The following is a 20337-nucleotide window of genomic DNA, read 5'->3' as shown; positions in this document are numbered from 1 at the left end:
AAGTACTGGGATTAAAGGTATGTGATTCCCAAGTACTGGGATTAAAGGTGTGTGCCACCCCTGCCTGGCTCTGTTTCTCTCCTAGACTGAGTCAATCTCATGTAATCCAGGGTGGCTTTAAACTCACAGAGATCCAGACAGATCCAGACTCTGCCTCCTGAGTGCTAGGATTAAAGGTGTGTACCACCACTGTCTGTTCTCTATGTTTAATCTAGTGGCTTGTTCTGTTCTCTGATCTTCAGGTAAGTTTTATTAGGGTACACAACATATCACCACAAGGCACAGAATTAGGCAAAGGATTTTCTCGGTCATCGTCAAAGTCTGCTGTCAGATGAAGAGCGTGGAACGAGGGATTGCTTCCTTGAAAAATAGCATCTTTCAGGTGTAGAACTTGGTTCCTATTCAAAGTTTAAGCATTCTGTTCTGCCCAAGGCCAACATTAGGTATCTCAGCATCCTCCCATAGGTCTCCACCTGTGAGTGGGACCCCCATCTCTCAGATTGTCACAGGATGCAGTGTGATGTGTGAGTAAAGCCGGATACTAGGTGCTGCTAGTAGTTGTCGAAGGGGAGTGTCTCTCTGTCCTGGTACCTCCAGGACACCTATCAAGTCTTGAGGCTTCTCCCCGGAGTAGAACTCTCTCTCTTCCTGCAGGTGCCCTGGGCAGTGCACTCTGGGTTCTTCCCTCTGGTCCCGCTTCAGTGAAATCCTGCCTTCCTATTAGACAGAACCTACCTGAAAGGCTGAGCTGCCCACAGTAGCACAGGTCACCCTATAGTCATCCCTGAGACTTATTATTGAGTATTTGCAAATTTGCCAGGTACTTCCTGTATGTCTCTTTATAGCATCAGCAACCCTATCTGGTAGCTGCTGTGAATGCCTTGCTGCATAGATGAGGAACCTGGGGTTTGAGAGGCTTAGGGAACAACCTGCAGAACACATAGGGAGACATGTCTGCTTTCTGAGCCCAGCTTCCACCATGCCCTTGGGGACGCTGGGCACTGAACAGTCTGGCCTGTTCAAGGCCACCTGTGCTTGGGGATGACTGCCTGCCAGCCGAGTTTGCAGGGCTGGAGAGAGGGACTTGTGTCCATGGACATCCCCAGCATGCTGCATATGCCCCAGTCTCCCCTCTGTGTGACTCACTTAGGTCAGGTCACCAGGGTCTCTCCAGTTACTGAGTCTCATGCACTCGACTCAAGTGTTTGTCAATTGCTATGAAATCGATGCTCTGGCCTTGGCATGTCCCTGTGATCTGAGCTCAAGCACGTCATAGAGAACACAATGGTTAGATGTTCTGAGGGCAGGTAAGGTGGTACCAGCACAGGGTAGGCGGGCTGTGTGTTTTGTAAGGGCCTTGGCTAGGGTCCTGCCCAAGTCACATGACCTCCCTGAATGCGTGTGGCCTACATGCATTCCCTGAGAGGAGCCATCACCTGACCACCGCGCTGCTGCTCTGCTCTCTGCCCAGAGTTTGGACTCTGACCACACATGTGCTACTGTCCAGCAGTGCCCATTGGAGCTTGGGGAGGTCTGGGCAGGGATAGCCATCTGCCAAGAGAGAGGAAAAGGATAAGGAAGGTGTAAGTAGGGCCAGCCAAGCTTTTGGCCATGCCATGACTGGTGCCTTCCACCACTCAGGGTCTTCTGCTGATGTCAGTGAGTGAGGAGTTCACGGAGATCTCTTCTCCTCTGTGCCAGTCTCGATAGCGTCTCCAGCTGTGGCACTAGAGAGCCTTCTGAGTGACAGCCCTGAAATGGGGTGGCTTCTAATCCCAGTTTAGGAGGAAACTAGAGAGTCAGGAGTTCAAGGTCATCCTTAGCTACACAATGAGTTTGATGCCCACCTGGGCTCCTCGGAGCCCTGTATATCAACAAACAAACAAAGAAACACGTAAGAATAGTGCATGCCTGTGATTCCAGCGCTCAGGGTACTGAGGCAAGAATTTTTTTTTTTTTAATTTATTTTAAGTTAAGGCCATCCTGGCCCACTCTGTCTCAAGAAACCAAACCAAACCGAACCAAAACGGTTCTGATACCCTCTGGATGCTGAGAAGCTTGGGTAGCTGCCTGTATTTCATTTTCTAATAACCCCAGAGGTACTATTAACATCTTTTCCCCTTGTGATGGTTTGTGTCACATGTTGTTAGCTGGACAGGATCTAGTAATACTTTGGGGACAAATCACTGGGCATGTCCAGGAGAGATTTTCTAAATTGGGCAATGGAGATGGGAACACCTGCCCTACATGTGGGTGACACCATTCTATGGGCCGGGGTCCCAGGCTGAATAAAAAGGAGAAAGCCAGCTGAGCATCGGCGTTCTCTCTGCTTCCCGCCCGTGACGACAAAGGTGTCCAGTTGCCTCCAGCCGCCACGCCTTCCCCGCCATGATGGACTGTACCCTTGAACTGTGAGCCAGGGTAAACAATTCCTCTCTCAAGTTGCTTTACCCGGGTGTTTTGTCCCACCAACAGAGAAGTGACTGACTGATCCATCCCTCCAGGAAAGCAGACCTTGTATCTCGCTGGCCTGCTTCCCGTTTCAATAGTTCGTGGGACCTGCCTTCCCACCCTCGGTGAGGTCGGAGTGGGACTTCTGGTTAGAGCAGTGGAAGACCGATGAGGGAAGACCGATGAGGGAAAGGCAGATGAGGGAAGACAGATGAGGGAAGACCGATGAGAGAAGACCGATGAGGGAAAGGCAGATGAGGGAAAGGCAGATGAGGGAAGACAGATGAGGGAAAGGCCTTCCCAGTCTCTGCCACGTGAGCGTCTCTGGTACCAGGTGGGCCTTGGATTCAATTTGGGTCACTTAGGTCACTCCCAGGAAAGCATCAGCAATGCTGGATTTGGGGACCATGACAGATTCATTTTGGGCAGGAATCTAGAAGGCTTCCAAACCACTTCCGTACAGGACTGTGCAGGTCACTTCCTGTCCATCTTGGTCCCCAGTGAGCCTTTGAACTGCCATTTCCGAAGTCTGAGATTACTTCATGGACATTTCACCTGTAAACACGTGCTTTAAACCCGTTGATGGCCCTGTCCCCTAGGGTCTCCGTGACCCTGTTCAGGGGTTTCTTGTAGTCTCTGTGACATCTTTTGGTTTGGGGGACACTGGCGATTTCCACCCAGTTGCTCTAGCTCTAGGTCCACACAAGGCTCTAGCCACTGGAGTTGTCCCCAGGGCTGCTGTGCTCTGTCTCCTGTTCCTGTGACACCTGGGGAAGCACAGGCCATGATGCCCTGAAGTCACAGCTCTGTCTCCAGACATCCTGGAGCAGCAGAGCGGCTGGAGGAAGGAGGTCTTGGTAACACACAAAGCATGGCCGGAGGAGGATGGCCTCTGTGTGAACAGGGGGAGATCAAGCTTTTGGAGGGAGGATCACGTGGACCTGGCCTGGAGGGAGGATGAGATTCAGCTCCAAGGGACGATGATGAAGGCAAAGACGTAGACAATGAGAGGACCTCCAGGCAGATAAAGGCAACAAAAGTCAGGGCTTGAGGGTTCAGAAGAGGGGACCCATCGGGAGTGACCCGGGCCCTTCTTCCCCTGACAAACTCCTGGCCCTGCCCAGTCTCCCTTTCTGGTCCCCCTGAGAGGAGCTCCTTACTCTCCAGCTTCTCAGCCCTTGGCAAGCTGGAGAGGGCAGGCTTTGAGCTATCCCAAGGTCACTCAGGATGTCCAATAATTGTCCTAACACTCTACCTGCCACGGAACGGTAATGAGAGGGTTTTCATTATTTTCGGGTGAGCGCTCCTGGCAGATGCCCGACAGCCAGCAGATGTGTGAAGTCCGAGGTGATTTGTAAGGGACCGGCTCATCTGATGCACGGTAATTGCACAGGGCGATGTTGTCACTCAGAGGAGTGTCCTGGCCCGCTGGGATGAGGTTAAGGTCAGTTCAAAGATCCAGCTGGGTCACAGGAAGTGGGACTCCTGCGGGGGGGCGGGGTTGGTCAGTGGCGAAGACCCTGGCCACAAACTCAGCGGGGTCTTCAGGCCAGCCAAGGGCCTTCCCTGCCATGGCTTTTGGGTATTGGGGTGGACCTGCAGCCACTGTCTTTCATCAGGGATTCTTCTGCAGCTCTCTGGAAGCTGTGCCTTCTTGGGCCTTTTCTCGTGATCTGGAATCTGTGTTCTAGGCCTCCCAGGGCCAGATCTGTAGTATATGGCACCAGCGCTCACAGAGAGATGTTGACATGATCCCTCAGCTCCTTCTGCCTGGGTCGCTGTAACAAACACCAACAACTTGCAGCTTATACTATATGCATTGCTTTTTCCCAGTGATAGAGGTACTGGCTGTCCGTGCTCAAGGTGCTTGCGTGGTCGGGTTCTGGTGACGGCGATTTTGCTGTGTGTTCACGTGATCTCTGTGCTGTGTCTGCACTGAGAGAGATGAGAGAGTAAGGAAGAGAAGGGAGACAGCATGCACTAGGCCTCGCAGGGTTCTTTTTGTGTGTTCAGGAGATAGGGTCTCCTGAGGTATCTCAGGCAGGCCTGAAATCTGCCCTGTGGACGGACCATGGTCTCAGACCGGCAGCGATCTTCCTGCTTCTGCCTTCAGTGCCGGAGTTACAAGCCTATGTCACCAGACCCAGCCTGTGGGGCCTCTGAGGACATTAGTCCTATCATATGAGGACCCCTGTCTTATGATTCTACTTAATCATACTTTGCTGCTCTAGGCCCTGTCTCCAAGAACAGACACCCTGGGGGTTAGGGCTTCAGTGTAGGAATTTGGTGAGGCACAGTTCAGTCCATAGCTCGGGCCATCCAGGCCTTCACATTGGGGTGTGGCTTCTTCCCTATCTCAGTTTCAACCCAGGTACACACCCAGGTCAGACCCACACGTGTCTCACCCTTCCCTACAGTAGGATGCCTGGGGCATAGTGTTACATTTGAAGGCCCTCTGTGCAAGGCCCTGCACACACCTTCCTAGAGAGCTGAGGGCCCCATAGGCTTTGTGCTCACAGGCCAGATGACCTGGGTCAGGCCTCTTCTAGAAGATTTCCCTTCTTGTCTCCTGAGTGGGGAATACGTTTACTCGGTTAGCTGGTACATAAGGAGGGCTACCTGTGAGGATGACCTCCCTGGGAGAGTGAAGGCAAGTTCAGGCCGTGGACACTCAGCCCAGTGAGAGTACTTCTCCACAGCCGAGATCCATGGAAACCTGCACTGGCACTTTATTAACTTTAAACTTTAAACATCTTTAATTTTATGTGCATGGGTGTCTGTGCACCATGTGTATGCAGTGCTCACAGAATCCAGAAGAGGCTGCCTGAACCCCTGGAACCGAAGTTACATATAGTTGTCACATACAGTTACAGTTGTGAGCTGCCATGTGGGTGCTGGGAACCAAACTTGGGTTTTCTACAACAGCAGAAAGTGTTCTTAGCCACTGAACCATGTCCCCATCCCACGCTTTACTATTTTAATAATGACAGGGACTGCTGTCATAATATCCAGTGATTTTAAATACAGAGACTTCGTGGGGCTGGCCTCTGGTGGTCACAGGGCCTGTGGTAACGCATCAAGAAGGGACATGGTTGGTGGCACTGAGGGACAGAACTCAGAGGGAAGGCTCTGCATACATAGTTCCAGGCACATTGTCCCTGGACAGATAAACTCACAAACAGAAAGCACCGATTTCCAACCAACTCATGTTGGTCTCTCAAAGGAGACAACGAGCTCCTCCCTCCCACCCTCCCTCATCAGAAGTTGTGTTTAGAGTGACAGATGTGAGGCCCTGCCATCTCGCTGTCACACCGATTGCTCACTGTTCTGAGAAGGTCACATCATCATTCATTAGCGGTAATTAGTCCCCGGAGACCCCTGCACTTCTTCCCTCGACTGCCCCATTAACTTGGGTGTGAATCACACATTCCAGGCACCAATCAATGAAGACCCCTCCCTAATACGCAAGGTGATGCTATTAGTTACAATATATTAACTGCCTAATTTAAAAATAAAAAAGCCATCTTTATGAAGGGCAATTAACCACTGAGTGTAATTGGTCATTCATAAACCTCTGATTAGGAAAGACAAATAATAAGAAAGGGATGAGCCCCCTAGGCTGCAGAAGATGTGGTCCCCGCACCGAGGGCTGGAGAGCTACAGATTTCTCCATCCATGGCACCTGGTAGCCCCGGAGCTGGACGGTCCCTGAAACTCACCCCTTCTGTGGGCGCCTAGGGGCCTCAGGATCAGGGACAGCCTAAAGGGGTTTCAGGCTAGTGCTTTCTCCTCGAGGTCTCAGCTCTAGGTGGTTTCCCAGTAAGGCCTCTCCAACCTTACTGTCCAGACAGCCATTGTCCCCTCACCCCGTTTGTGTCCTTCAGGGTCCCTCTCCTCCCAGGTACAAATGGCCTTGCCTGCGATCCTTCTTGTTCACAGCCAGCCAGCCTCCATGCTGCCCGAGAACTGTGGCCAGGAAGGCCCTTCCCGCAGGCACAGCACCAGCCTGCAGTCACTACAGGTCCATGCCCAGTACCAAGTGCACACTGGTTATTTGTAGATAAGCTGAATGTCATCTCACTGGGGGCCTCTTGAGGCATCCACTTTGTGGCTTTGAATCCAAAGAGCTCACCCAAATGTCACTAGGACGCTCCGAAGGAGGGGGTCATGGTAACCGTTGGCTTCAGTGCATCTCAGTTTTATGGAACCTCGATTCTGGGTTTATGCAGGATGGGGTTCCCGCTTCCACATTCCAGAACTGTCATGTTCCTGCTGTCTGTTTCTGACAGACCCTGTCTATTGACTTTAGTGAGAAGACAGACCTCTGCCTAAACCTGTTGGAGAAGTGTGGATCCAGAGTTAGTAACTCGTGGATATGGGGAGTAACAAGTACCGGGGGCAATGCAAGTGCTATGGAGTGAGGTGGAGAAACAGCTGAGGCATTCTAAGATGGCTTCCAGCTAGGCCAGGTGGATGGTGATGGGGAGTTGATGAGTGAGTCTGGAGTCGGTGAGGTGTATGTGTGTGTGTGACATGTCCCAGGTTGGGGTGGTGGTGGTGTAGTGTTCTAAGCAGAGGTTGGGTGGGAAGCCCTAGGGAAGCTCAGCTGACTCAGATCATGTGGGGTTGACAGGAAGTTTGGGGGTGTGGCCTGCCAGCATTCTGCCCTTCAAGAAGTGGTCTGTTCCAGCTATGAAATCCTATCCTGAACACATCTGTGACGGTCTGGGCCACCTCAGGGACTTGCTGTGACTTGGTCTGCACTGCTACTTAACCAGTTGCTCTTGCAGAAGTCCCTCTCTGGGCCTCTTCTCAGGAGGCCACACTCCTCTGTGCTGAGCACACTCTCCTTGGTGTTTTTGTGGCCCAGACTGAAGCGGTCCCCGTTGAAGGTGAGGTTCTGCACCAATGAGTCCCAGAAGTCCCGGAGAGAGCTGGTGGGGTTGCTTCAGCGGCTGGGATTTGACATCTCAGAAGGGGAGGTGACCGCCCCTGCACCAGCCACCTGCCAGATCCTGAAGGAGCGAGGCCTGCGGCCACACCTGCTCATCCATGACGGTAGGCCTGCCTGGGACGGACTTTTGTGGTGGAGGCTGGGGAGAGGACTTCCACTCCCACTTGGGCCGAACCATGAGAAACAATGCAGGTCAAGCCTGACTTCCTCCATGACACTTGTGAGTCTTCAGGGTACAGAACTCATGAGGCTCCCTTCTGGGGGATAGGGGAAAGGTAAGACCAGACCCCAGCTATCCCCCTCCAAGCCCCAGCCTCAAGGCCAGGCCTGAGGTGTCCTGAGAGTAAAGCCTGAGGTGGTGTTCCTTGATCTAGGCAAGAGGTCAGGGATTTACCCAAGAAGTAAGATTGTTGAGAGAGAAGAAAGGAGGGGGGAAGGAAGTGGAGGGGGTGGATAGGAGAATATGAAAATCAGGATTGCAGTCTATAGCTTTCCAGTGTCTGCCGCCCATAGCCTGTCTGCCTCAGTGACACCCAGTACTGCTCTTTGGTGCAGTTTGCAAATGACTGTCAGAACAAGCTTTGAACTCAGGTGATTTTGGTCTGCAAGAGCAGAGATCCTCGAGCCCTCAATGGGGACCTTTTGAGGAGCAAAGCAGAGGGAGTGATGTTCTCTGGTGACTGTTTAAAAACAGGGTTCAGGTACTTTGGAATGCTTTTTTGTCCTTCCTTCCTTCTCCCCCCCCTCCCGTCCCCCCCCCCCCCCCCCCCCCCCCCCCCCCCCCCCCCCCCCCCCCCGTTTTCATTTTGACAAACCTCTGGGCAGAGGCAGGGCACTCTTCTGAAGTGGAAAGTACTCCCTGGAAGGCTGGAGGATGGAATCATTGCCCTGGCATCAGTTGAGGGAATCATGACCATCCTTTAAAAATCCTCTTCCTAACCTCCATTCTCTGTAGTTAGGAACCCGGCCAATGCATTTAGAAATCCCGTCTCCTGTTTCCCGGGAAAAGGGTTGCTAGGCATGGAAGAAAGGGTAGAGAAGATGGGCTGGGGTGGGGCAGGAGAAAGCATGGGCTCAAAGGCGGTGCTAACCAAGGAATCCAGCTGACAGGACAGAACTTGGGGGGCTGGAGGAGCAAGGGCTGTCCTTCCTCGCTGTTTTGTCTGTGCTCTCAATGAATGCACCTGTTTTTCAGGCTTTGACTTCTTCTAGGTTTTATTATTGATGTTTTCCACCCAGCACTGTATTATTAAAATCTTTAGACAGATAGCAGGCCTCAACAACTTTTACTTGGTGAGGCTCTGGAGGTGACCCAGTCAGTAAGTACCTGCTATACAAGCAGGAGGACTTGACTTTAGTCCCCACCAGCCATGTGAGAAGCCGAGCATAGCAGTGTACCTCGGTAATCCAAGCACCGGGGAAGTGAGGCCGTGAGGCTCCCTGGGGCTCGCCGGCCACCCAGGCTGGCCAGATTAGCACAGTGGGTGTTGGTGCAGTCCCCCTCAGCATTTCAGCCTGTGACTAACTGGAGCTCAGTGTGTGGTCAGTTTTTTTTTTTTTTTTTTTTTTTCTGTTGATGTAAGAGTTATGTGTGGCCAAGAACCCAAACCTCTGCTATGCTTTTGCTGACCTTAACTTTTGTACCCCCGGAATCCCACCCTTCTAGAGACCTCCATTATTATCTCCCTGAAGCTGCCTGCATACCTTTCCAGTCAGTTCCTACACCTACCCCTTAATGACAGTTGTTATTATTATTATTATTATTATTATTATTGGTTTTCCGAGACAAGGTTTCCCTGTGTAATGACTGTCCTGGAACTCTCTCCATAGACCGGGTTAGCCTCCAACTCAGAGATCTGCCTGCCTCTGCCTCCTGAGTGCTGGGATTAAAGGTGTGTGCCACCACCACCCAGGTGACAGTCATTATTTTTATATTTCTATTGCAAATAAATGTACCTATTTAGAATTACATATCAATAGAATGGCACAACGTCTATTTGATCCAGGGACCCCAAAGGCGACTCTAGGTCTCAGTTACTCCCTGGACAGGCCCAGAAAGACATTGCATTCACCATTAAAGCTGGGCACAGTGAAAGATCACAGCTCAGCTTGACCAGGGAGGAGCGGCATGAGGCGAAGGGCAGAGGACGCCAGGCATGAAATCCCAGTTGTCCCCTGCATTGGATGTGCTTGGCTGTCTCTGCAGTGATGTGTGACATGGCAGGTTGGAAAGCCTATACTTTTCTGAGACGGGCTGGCCATCTGAGCACACAGTCCTCATGTGACTAACCTTAGGGACTCCGCCTCCATCCACATCCGTCTCTCAAGATCAAACTGACCCAGTATGACCCGGTTCTTCAGGTGCGAAACTCCTCCCATCAGACTGGACCTTTGTAGGGACACAGGGGTTCTCCCTAGAGCTGTTAGAGGGCCAGTCTTAAAGACAGGCCTCTCTCTGGAGTGTGCAGGATTCGAGCGAGCCAGGCCTGCTGAGGTAGCCCTCTCTTTCACAGAAAGCAGTCTTTTTGTCAAGTTTTTCTCAGCAGCCTAGAGGCTCACCACATGTACTGTGTTCTTGCTCTTTGCCCTGTGGGGACCGTACCACAGTTTTATTTATGTCTGGATGTTTCCCAGCTTCAGGCTGTTCTGAAATATATATTCTGCCAGGCAGACCTAGCTGAGAGAAGGTGTCCCAGTTAGGAGCTGGTCGGAGGCCAACATTCCGGGCTTGAGGACTGTCTGTGTCTCTCGTCCTTCCAGGGGTCCGCTCAGAATTTGATGACATCGACATGGCCAACCCAAACTGTGTCGTGATTGCGGATGCTGGTGAAGGCTTTTCCTATGAGAACATGAACAGAGCCTTCCGAGTGCTCATGGAGCTGGAAAACCCCGTGCTCATATCCCTGGGAAAGGGGTGAGTCAATGGCAGCAGGGGGATGTTGCTGGGCAGGTCTGCCCAGTGCTTTGTGGTTCTCTGCTATGGAATCAAGTAGAGACAGAGGCAGACAGGTGCTGTGGGGGTGAGCACAGGGGACTTTTCTCCTTGCCTTGCTTTTTCTCTTCATCCGCTCCTTCCCTCCCCTCTAATAATCTTTCCAGAGCTGTTTGACAGAAACTTGGGCCAGGAAGGGGCGGGGCATCAGTGCAGGTGGAGGCCCTGAGGAGATCTCAAAGGCCAGGTGTTGTCTGTCCTAAGTTTATAGTAAAGTAGGAGAAGATCCCTCAGCGTGGGACGTAGCACAAGATGTTTAGGAATGGTCCCTGGGATACTTCATGTATTAATAGATGGACCTGGGGTCTGGGAGGATGCTTTGGTCTGGATGCCAGATGCCGTCTGTAGAGTTGGGATTGGTCCCCATGCTTTCGCAGGGCTTTTATCACACTTCAACACCATGCTAGTCAGTTTCTACCTCTCCAACAGATACCTGAGGTAAACTGGTTAAAGGAAGGCCAGGTATCGGGGTCATAGCTTTACAGGCTTGCGTTGGGCTTGTGGTGAGGGTGGACACCATGGGAGAAGTGTCCAGCTTAGCTCCATGGGGACTGGGAAGGAAAGAGAGAAAGAGGAAGAGTCCCCAGAGTCCTTCCAAGCTCCCTCACCTTAGGGGTCTAACTTTCTTTTACTAGACCCCACCTCCTTTTTAAAAAAAATACTTGTTATGATTTTATGTGTATGAGTGTTTTGCCTACATGCATGTCTGCACACCATATATGTGTAGTGCCGGTGGAGGCCAGAAGAGAAAGTCAGATTTCCTGGAACTGGATTTACAGACTGCTGTTAGCAGCCATGTGAGTCCCAGGGGATTGAACCCAGGTCCTCTGGAAGAGCAGCCAGTGCTCGTAACCACTGAGCCATCTCTCCAGTCCTAGACCCCCACCTCCTTAAGGATCTACCACCTCTCAACACTGCCACCAGCTGTGGACCAAGCGTTCAGCCCCCGGGCCTCTGGGGGACAGTCAGGATGCACACCCTCACACCAGCTTTTCCTTAAAGGAAAGCACTGTTTGCTTCACATCTTCCCTTCCTTCCTTTCTCCCGTATCTGCTTTCTTTGGTTTTTTAATTTTATGTGTGCACATGTATTGCCTACATGTATGTATGTACACCACATGCGTGCCTGCCACCCGCGGAGGTCAGAAAGGGTACCAGATTCCTTGGAAGTGGAGTTATTGCTAGTTGTGAGCCGCCCCGTGGGTGCTAGGAACCAAACCCAAGTCCTCTGTGAGAACAAGTGCTCTAACTGCTGAGCCGTCTTCCTGGCCCCTGTTTTGTTTTGTTTTTTTTTGAGACGGGGTCTGGTATCTCCCCAGGCTGGCCTGAAGCTGGTTATGTTCTGTATAATTGAGATTGGTCTTCAACTTCCGATTCCCTTGCCTCTGTCTCCCGCCTCTGCAGTTACAGGTGTGCCCCCACAGCCAACAGAGCACGCTTTCCCTCGCTGTCGGTCCTGGGCATTGACCAGCTAGGCGAGGCTGGACCACTGAGCTGTATCCCCAGCCTAGTAGCATCTTTCCTTACCCCCGAGATAGCTCTCATTGAAGAAAACTTAGACATCACAGAGCCTCAGAAGAAAATCAAAGGTCTCTGCAGTCCGGCTGTGCAGCACCAACACCAGCCTGGGGGTGTATGTCCTCAGATGCAGGCATTCATCCGGTGCTGCGAACAGGACTGGATCGAGAGTCACCTGAGATACACACTTCTGGACCTATCCACGAGGGTATTTGTAGAGAGGTTTAAATGAAGAGGGAAGACTCATCCTTGGGGCTAGAGAGTTGGCTCAGTGGTTAAGAGCCCTGGTTTCTCTTCCAGAGGACCCGAGTTCAATTCCCACACCTCCATGGCCACTCACACCTGTCTGTAACTCCAGTTCCAGGGCTTCTGATCCCCTATGAAAAAGGGAAAAGAAGCACGTGACTCTGTACCAGCATTCACTGCTCTCTGCTTCCCAGTTGTGGATGCAGTGGGACCCAGTGCTTCATGATTTTGCCCCCACGCCTCCCCATCGTGGTGTTCTATACCCCTCAGACTGTGAACCAGCATTTCCTTCCTTCCCGGTTATGTATCTGGTCCCAACAACAAGGAACCAGTGTGGGAGTCAGGCTTGACCTTGTTCTGTCACGTGTGGGTTTTTTTCTTCTTCTGTTTTCGTGTGTGTGTGTGTGTGTGTGTGTGTGTGTGTATACACTTTTGCATGTGCATGGGTACACGTGTGTGTGTGTGTGTGTGTGTGTGTATGTGTGCGCGCGTGTGCGCGCGCGCACATCAGGAATAGCATCCTCCATCCATCTTCCACATTATTCAGTGAGGCAGCATCTCTCAGTCAAACACAGATCAGAGGTATGATCCAGCTTGTCGTGGGGGTCTCTGCCTTCCAAGGCTGGAATTACAAGCGGGCCACTATGTCCACCAGGCATTTATGTGAGCTGGGGATCTGAACTCCACTCCTCACTCATGTACAGCAAAGGTTTCAACCACAGAGCCATCTCCTCAGGCCCCTGTGGCCTGTTTCTTACAGTCACCAAACAACAGCGTGTGAATGACTTGGTACACCCAATATCTCTGTGACACAGTTATCTGCCTTGTGAGTGTCCTGGGGTTGTGTTCAGTGATCCCTAGTGTTGGACAGGGAGGTTGTGTCTTACTGTCTGTGACCGTAAGTGATGGTTGAGTGTCTTTGTCACATCAGATGTTGTCCTTAGAGACCACTAAAGGAAGGTTTTTAAGGGTTTGTTTTTTTGTTCTTTTCTATCCTTTTATTTATTTCTCCTTTTTATTATTAATTTTGATGCAGGGTCTCACTCTGTAGTTCAGGATAACCCATACTTTCAGCAATCCTCCTGCCTCAGCCTCCCAAGTGCTGTGATTACATGTATGAGTCACCAGATCTGGCTCATTTTGAGCTTCATGATGCGTGCTGCCCAGCTCGTTTCCAGAAGACTGTACATGTCTAGTCTGGTCAACAGAAACAGTATCAGAAGTTCAGCGTCTTGCACTCTGGAGGTTGCATGATTCTTTGGGGTTCCTGCCGAGCTTGGTAGGCAGCAGGGCTTCCTGCTGGAAGTATTTCCATCTAGTGCTTGGTGACTGGGCCCTCATGCCCATTAATCTCGGCACACTTGGCCTGCTTAACTTACTGACCTGGGCCCTGCCCTTGGGTATTTGAGTCGGCAACCCTCCACCAGAAAATGTGCATAATGAAAAAGCAATATTGTAGGTCATTTATGTCAACACATTTTTCTTTGATGCAGTTTTATCACTGCTAAAGGTTATTCCAGACCGCGAGTAATGGCTTGAATAAGCACGTTGGTGAAAAGGATGAAAGCAGCAATTGCTTGCGATTGCCTGGGTGATAACTTCAGCAGACTCAGCAGTAGGTGAGGGTTGATTTGATATGGGGGGGGGGCTTCAGCTCCCTAGACTTTGACTTGGGTGAAGGGTGGCATGTTTCAAACCCAGACAGAGAAAGGGCTCAACAGCTTCCAGAGGGTGGCAGCTTCTCCAGGCTGCCCAAGGACCCAGGAAGAGCCCCTGTCACTACAGTCAAGGCTGGGGTGTCTTCCCTGAGGGTACGGGGAGGCAGGATGTCCCCCTCCTCCAGAGGGAGTGATTTACATTTGGCATCTGTGTGGACTGAGAGAGGGAATTGCCTTTGTAATTTCTCCTGTCATGCCGCCATCAGAAAATTAAGCTGTTTACTCTACAGACTATGGAGGTTAATGGCTCTTCTGGGAGAGGTCAAGTGGTCATTTTGCAGGGAGGCCTCACCGAGGAATCAGAAACGGTGGGAGAACGAAGCATAAAATCAGATGTGACTGCTCCCTGTGCCCCGATTCTCCCGGTAGCCACAGTGGCCCTCAGTGGCTAGAGGGCCCAGGGCCCTCACAGGCCCGCAGTAGGCCACACTGTGCCATAAAGGAAGGAAAACTATATCCGGTTGCTAGTGAAGGGGTGTAAATTAGATGCCTGTTTGCTATTCCTCTTAAAGGGAACACACAGTGTTTACAGCCAGCAGCTGGTTGCAAGGTAGATTTTTGTTTTCCTGAATGAATAAGAAATACAGAAAAATTGTGTGCTCTATAAGCAGCAGCCCAGATTCAGTCTAAAAAAGAAAGTAAGCTGGGCGTGGTGGCCCAGGCCTTTAATCCCAGCACTCAGGAGGCAGAGGCAGGTGGATCTCTGTGAGTTCCAGGCCAGCCTGGTCTACAGAGTGAGTTCCAGGACAGTTAGGGCTATTGCGTAGAGAAAAACTCAAAAAACAAAAACAAAAAAGTAAGAAAGAAAACTGAGAGGGTGGCTGGGGATGTAGCTTGTTTGGTAGAGTTCTTGCCTAGCATTCACGAAGCATCCATCCCCAGCATCACATAAACTGAGGTAGTGGGCACATCTGTAATTCCAGCACTTGGGGGTGGGGGTGGAGGCAGAAGGACCTCTGTGAGTTGGAGGTCTACACAGAGAGTGTAGTGGGACCCTGTCTCAAAAACAAGCCTCTGTTGAGAGAGGGAGAGGTGGGGTGGAGATTAAAAGTTTTCATTTTAGCCGGGCAGTGGTGGCACATGCCTTTAATCCCAGCACTCGGGCGGAGGCAGAGGCAGGTAGATCACTGAGTTTGAGGCCAGCCTGGTCTACAGAGCGAGTTTCAGGATAGCCAAGGCTACACAGAAAAATCCTGTCTCAAAAAAATTTTTAAAAAAAGTTTTTATTTTAATTTCTGAAAATCCATTTTCTCTGGCCCAGAAGGTCATGCTTTGGCTGTATTTCAAGTCACCCAGTAAATCCAAACATCCTGAAATTACTTTAGAATAAACCTCTAGATCCAAGGCCAGCAGAGCTGTGTTCCAAGGACTCCTTAGGGGTGAGATTTCCAAATGAGAAGGGCGTGTTCCCCTCCATCCAGTCTCCTGTGTCCTCCAGCTGGCCCTGGTGTAGCCTGGAAACCCCCAGAATCCTTAGCTGCAAACAGCTGGACCCCTTACAGTTTTGTTTTGGAAGTTTCTGTTTACTTCCTGGCGAGCATCTCCTGTGCTGAGTTAGGTCTGTCCCCACTCTGTCCTCTGCCTAACCCATTTCTACTAATCCTTTCCTTTGGGAGGACCCTGATAATCCTCTCCCGGGGATCTTTCTCTGGCTACCTATTGGAACAAGGGTTGTAGCCTCTGGGAGTCTCCTGAGGGCCCTTGCCCAAAGAGGGTGGCCCAACTGTGGGTGCGGAGGTGGGCCACTGTGGATCCCATCAGGTGCTCTGGTGATCCCAAAGTGACCCTGGTCTTCACACTCCTTCCCCTCACTCATAGAGTGACCTGCTCCCCATCAGGGCACAGCTTAATCATCTCTTCTGAGGGATGCCTCTGTTACCTATTCATGCAGCTCACCGTGTGTGTGCTTACAGTTTCTCTGTGGGTCTGTTTGTGTCTCCTCTACACTGGGAGTCCAGGGGTGCATGCCAGGTCTGGGCATGTCCCTGAGTCCTGCAAAGAATCCTGGACGGAGCAGGGTCAGGCACCTGCCACCCAGATAGCACACAGCACAGCACCAGTGTCTCCCTCTGCTGGCCAGATTCTGTTTATCATTCTCCAGTTCTTTGAAATTCTAGACCCTGGCTAAGGAAATAGTCATTATAGTTTACTGTAAAAATAGGGGGAAAAAATGAAACAAACACTTTTAAGTAAGTGTATATGTGTCTGTCTTTCTATTTGTCTGTGTTTGTGTGTTTGTGAGTGTAGGCATACTCGTGCCAGGGGGTGCATGTGGAGATCACAGGTGTGTGTGTGTGTGTGTGTGTGTGTGTCTGTCTGTCTGTCTGTCTGTCTGTCTGCTGTTTTCTTTCTATTTGTCTGTGTTTGTATGTTTATGAGTGTAGGCATGCTCGTGCCAGGGGGTGCATGTGGAGATCACAGGTGTGTGTGTATGTGTGTGTGTGTGTCTGTCTGTCTGTCAGTTAGTATAGGCATGCTCATGCTAGGGTGTGCATGCTGAGGTCACAGGACAACCTCAGCTGTCGCTCTTCACCTTCCGCCTCGTTTGAGACAGGGTCCCTTTGTCGTTTGCGAGGCTAGCTTCTGGGGCTTTTCCTGTCTCCACCTCCCATCTGGTGCAGGATTACTGGGGTTGCAGACACATGGTACCACGCCTGGGTTCTGGGGATCCGAAGGTCCGCATGCTTGCATGACAAATGTCTACTCACTGAGCCGCCTCACCAGACTGGAGAAATTTTTAAAGAAAACTTCTTGAGGACTTTGGAGATGGCTTAGTGGTTAAAGCTATTGGCACGCAAGCACCAGGCCTGGAGTTTGGGTCTCCAGAACCCACACAATGCCAGGTGGGTGCGGCAGGCCACCCTTACTTCCAGCCATGTAGAGACGGGGGATTCCAAGAGCAAGCTGGCTTGCAAGACTAGCTATATCAGCAAGCCCTAGATTTGATTGAGAGACCATTTCCCACCCCACCCCCCAAAAAAATAAGGTGAAGGAGTGGTCTCGGGTGTTCTCGATCCTAGCCTCAGGCCTCTGTGTGCACATACTGCACACACATACATTCATGTCACCACTCTAGAGGTGGTGGGATCTAGGAGAATGGAGCCAGTAAATGAGTCGGACTAAAGTCTCATGCAATAGCCAGCTTTATTCAGAGCATCAGACAGTTTATAGTCTGAAGGTTAAAAAGAATCACAAGAGTAAAGTTCTCATGAGTTCAAGCTGTATAAAACCACAGGGACAAGCTGCATGTGGCAAAAACCTATTTTTCCATAGAGGCATAGAAAGGATCATTTAACCATTTCATTGAATAACAGCAGCAATAATAATGAGTCATCAGAAGTAAACTCACTCCTGCCCGCTATATCTGGGAGGAACACGAAAACACATTCCAAGAGCAATTCAGTGTTCTGCAGAAACTGAGATCACAAGACTCTTGTTTCTGGGAGTTTTCTCACAAGCACTCGGGATTCCCCTCACATAACTCCATTCTTAGACCATGTTCCAACACATACACATGAAGAAAAGAAAAAAAATTCTTGAGATAGGATCTGCTATGTATCCCAGACTGGCATAGAATTCACAATCCCCCTGCCTCAGCCTCCTGAGTGCTGGATTACAGGAGTAGCACCACCAGATCTGGGGCTTGTATTCATTTCTCCCCCTGAGCTCCTGTTTCAGGGCCTGTGTCTCAGCTCCAGTGAACAGCAATTTGTAGACTTCTCCAGTCCTCTGCTGAGTGGTGTTTGTGTTCTGGGCCTGTAAGGAACTTTGTGTGTTGTTTTGTCCAAGCTTCACAACAGCCCAGATATGGATGGGTCGCTTCTTTTGACCATTTTACATGTGAGGAAGCTGACGTTCTTACATAGCCCAAAGTCCCTGCTAGGAAGCAGAGGGGATCTGAATATGGAAGCCAGCCTGCGTGTGTCTCTCTCTTGTCCTCTGCACACATGCTTAGGTAAATGTCCCCTGCTGGACACAGAAGGAAGAGAAAACTGACAGAGATGGTCAGACCTCTCAATAATTCTAAACTCAGATCCCCGTACCATTCCTGGGCTTCAGCGAACCTTGTCTCTAGAGTATGATGTGTTAGCCACCTTCTTGCTTCCTTATGGTCACAGGGCTTTGCTCAGAGAGCCCCAGGTACGGATGACTTTGCGGTCAGGACTCCTGGTACCTCCAGGCCTTGGTCTGATGTGGGATGGGCCCGTGGGCACTTGGAAGAGCAATGAGAGGATCTTAAGGAGGAACGCTCCCAGAGAGCCTGCATTGTCTTTGGTTGGGACGACATTCTTGTCATCTCATGGAAGCAGCTGGTGCCCGTGAAACCTGGCACCTTGCCTGACCCCAGCTAACAGGAGATGTGGCAGGCTGCTGTGGAACTAATGGAGTTCTCTCCTCAGGCGGCAGTTAAGGGTTAATTATTAGCAATTAGGGAGTCAGCACATGCTCTGGGGGGCCTGCGGTCCCTTCCCAGAACACGGGTCACTTGTCTTCCTCTGTGTTAGTAACTGGATCCATCTGTCCCTCTTGGGTCCCTGGTTAATCATTGCGGTAGGGTCCCTACAAGACCAGCGGCAGGGGGCTACTGGCTGAATGATCCATGGTGTCCTAATGCTGCCGGCCCTCTGGTTCTGCCATGTGGTCTCCATCAGTCACTCTCAGCATGGCGTCAGTACTGCCCTGCACCTGTGGCTCTCTGTTCATCTCTTCCCTTCTACTCTCTTGCAGACGCTACTACAAGGAGACCTCTGGCCTTATGCTGGATGTTGGAGCCTATATGAAGGCACTCGAGGTACCTGCCCTGGTTCTGTCCCTTGCCCTCTTCAGGCTTTCTGGAGAAGAGGGAGTAGCCTTTCATGTCTCTGAGTGGGCCTCCTGTGTGGGGTTTCCAGCCACACACTCCCTCTCCTCTGGGGTTGGCTCTCCCGTTGCCTGGGCCATCACACCGTCATTTACATGTGTGTCATTCTCTTACCCCAACCCCGGCCAACCTCCTGCTGCTCTCTCCCAGCATGCTCTTTACCACTCTTCTTTGACTCATGGCTGCCTCCTTCCTGGCCCTGTAACACTTCAGGCTTGATATGTCCTCCCCGGCCTTGTCCCTGAGATGACCCTCCCTCCAGGTTACAGAACCATCTGTGGCCAGACCTCTGGAGTCCACTGTGACTGTGGCCAATCCCCTGCCTAGACTCCTACTATACCACGCCCTGTACCAGTGGTATCAGCCCCTGCCCCCCTGTATGCAGGTGGTTAGGATGGGCAAGTGTGTAGTTTTTGCTTTGTTTTGTTTTTTTTAACTCTTCGAGGGCCTGCCACCCAGCTCCCAAATAAATACATGGAGATGTATTCTTACTTATAAATGCCAGGCCTTTAGCTTGGCTTGTTTCTACCTAGGTTTTCTTAATTTAAATTATCCCATTTAGGACTAGAGAGATGGCTTAGAGGTTAAGAGCACTAGCTGCTCTTCCAGAGGTCCTGAGTTCAATTCCCAGCAACCACATGGTGGCTCACAACCATCTGTAATGAGATCTGGTGCCCTCTTCTGGCCTGCAGGGATACATGCAAGCAGAACACTGTATACATAATAAATAAATAAATCTTTTAAAAAAATTATCCCATCTACCTTTTGCCTCTGGGCTTTTACCTTTCTCTATTCTATATATACCTTTTCTTTACTTCTTACTCCATGGCTGGCTGTGTGGCCAGTCCCTGGTGTCCTCCCCTTCCTCCCTCTTTCCCTCTCTCTCTCTCCCAGATTTCTCCTCTTATTTATTCTCTCTGCCTGCCAGCCCCGCCTATCCTTCCTCCTGCCTTGCTGTTGGCCATTCAGCTCTTTGTTAGACCTTCAGGTGTTTTAGACAGGCAGAGTAACACAGCTTCACAGAGTTAAACAAATGCAACATAAAAGAATGCAGCACATTGTAGCTAGAGTTTTCCTGCCAGGCCCATAGTCAGGACATATCTCTGCCACCTGCCAGTCCCACAGCCGCTCAGACCCAACCAAGTAAACACAGAGACTTATTTTGCTTACAAACTGTATGGCCGTAGCAGGCTTCTTGTTAACTGTTCTTATATCTTAAAGTAATCCATTTCTATAAATCTATACCTTGCCACATGGCTTGTGGCTTACCGGCATCTTCACATGCTGTTTGTCATCGTGGCGGCTGGCAGTGTCTCTCTGACTCAGCCTTCCACTTCCCAGAATTATTCTCCTCCTTGTCCCGCCTATACTTCCTCCTGCCTGACTACTGGCCAATCAGTGTTTTATTTACTAACCAATCAGAGCAACACATTTGCCATACAGAACATCCCACAGCAGCACATCTTTTCATCATTAAAACAAATGTTCCACAGCATAAGTGGATGTAACACATCTTAAACGAATATTCCACAACACAGGTGGGTGGATTGAATCCTGGACCCCTCAGGGGAGTCTGTGATCTACTTGGAGGTGGGCAG

The 20337-nt window shown here is 50.8% G+C and overlaps 1 protein-coding gene across 4 annotated transcripts in view; it reads left to right on the top strand.

The window, feature by feature from the left end:
- Lhpp (phospholysine phosphohistidine inorganic pyrophosphate phosphatase) overlaps window positions 1–20337 on the top strand; it is a 99184-nt gene that overhangs the window by 13817 nt on the left and 65030 nt on the right. For all 4 annotated transcript variants that reach the window (XM_052762345.1, XM_052762343.1, XM_052762342.1 and 1 more), the window contains exons 2-4: window positions 7322–7509; window positions 10166–10319; window positions 18607–18670. In XM_052762345.1, coding sequence (XP_052618305.1) covers window positions 7322–7509; window positions 10166–10319; window positions 18607–18670 — 406 coding nt within the window. The remainder of the gene's footprint in view (window positions 1–7321; window positions 7510–10165; window positions 10320–18606; window positions 18671–20337) is intronic.

The sequence above is a fragment of the Peromyscus californicus genome, unplaced genomic scaffold (assembly GCF_007827085.1).
Source record: "Peromyscus californicus insignis strain IS unplaced genomic scaffold, ASM782708v3 Scaffold_4__1_contigs__length_199733344, whole genome shotgun sequence".
Lineage (NCBI taxonomy): Eukaryota > Metazoa > Chordata > Mammalia > Rodentia > Cricetidae > Peromyscus > Peromyscus californicus.
The sequence above is the reverse complement of the archived record's forward strand: the minus strand, read 5'-3'. Positions and strand labels throughout refer to the sequence as shown.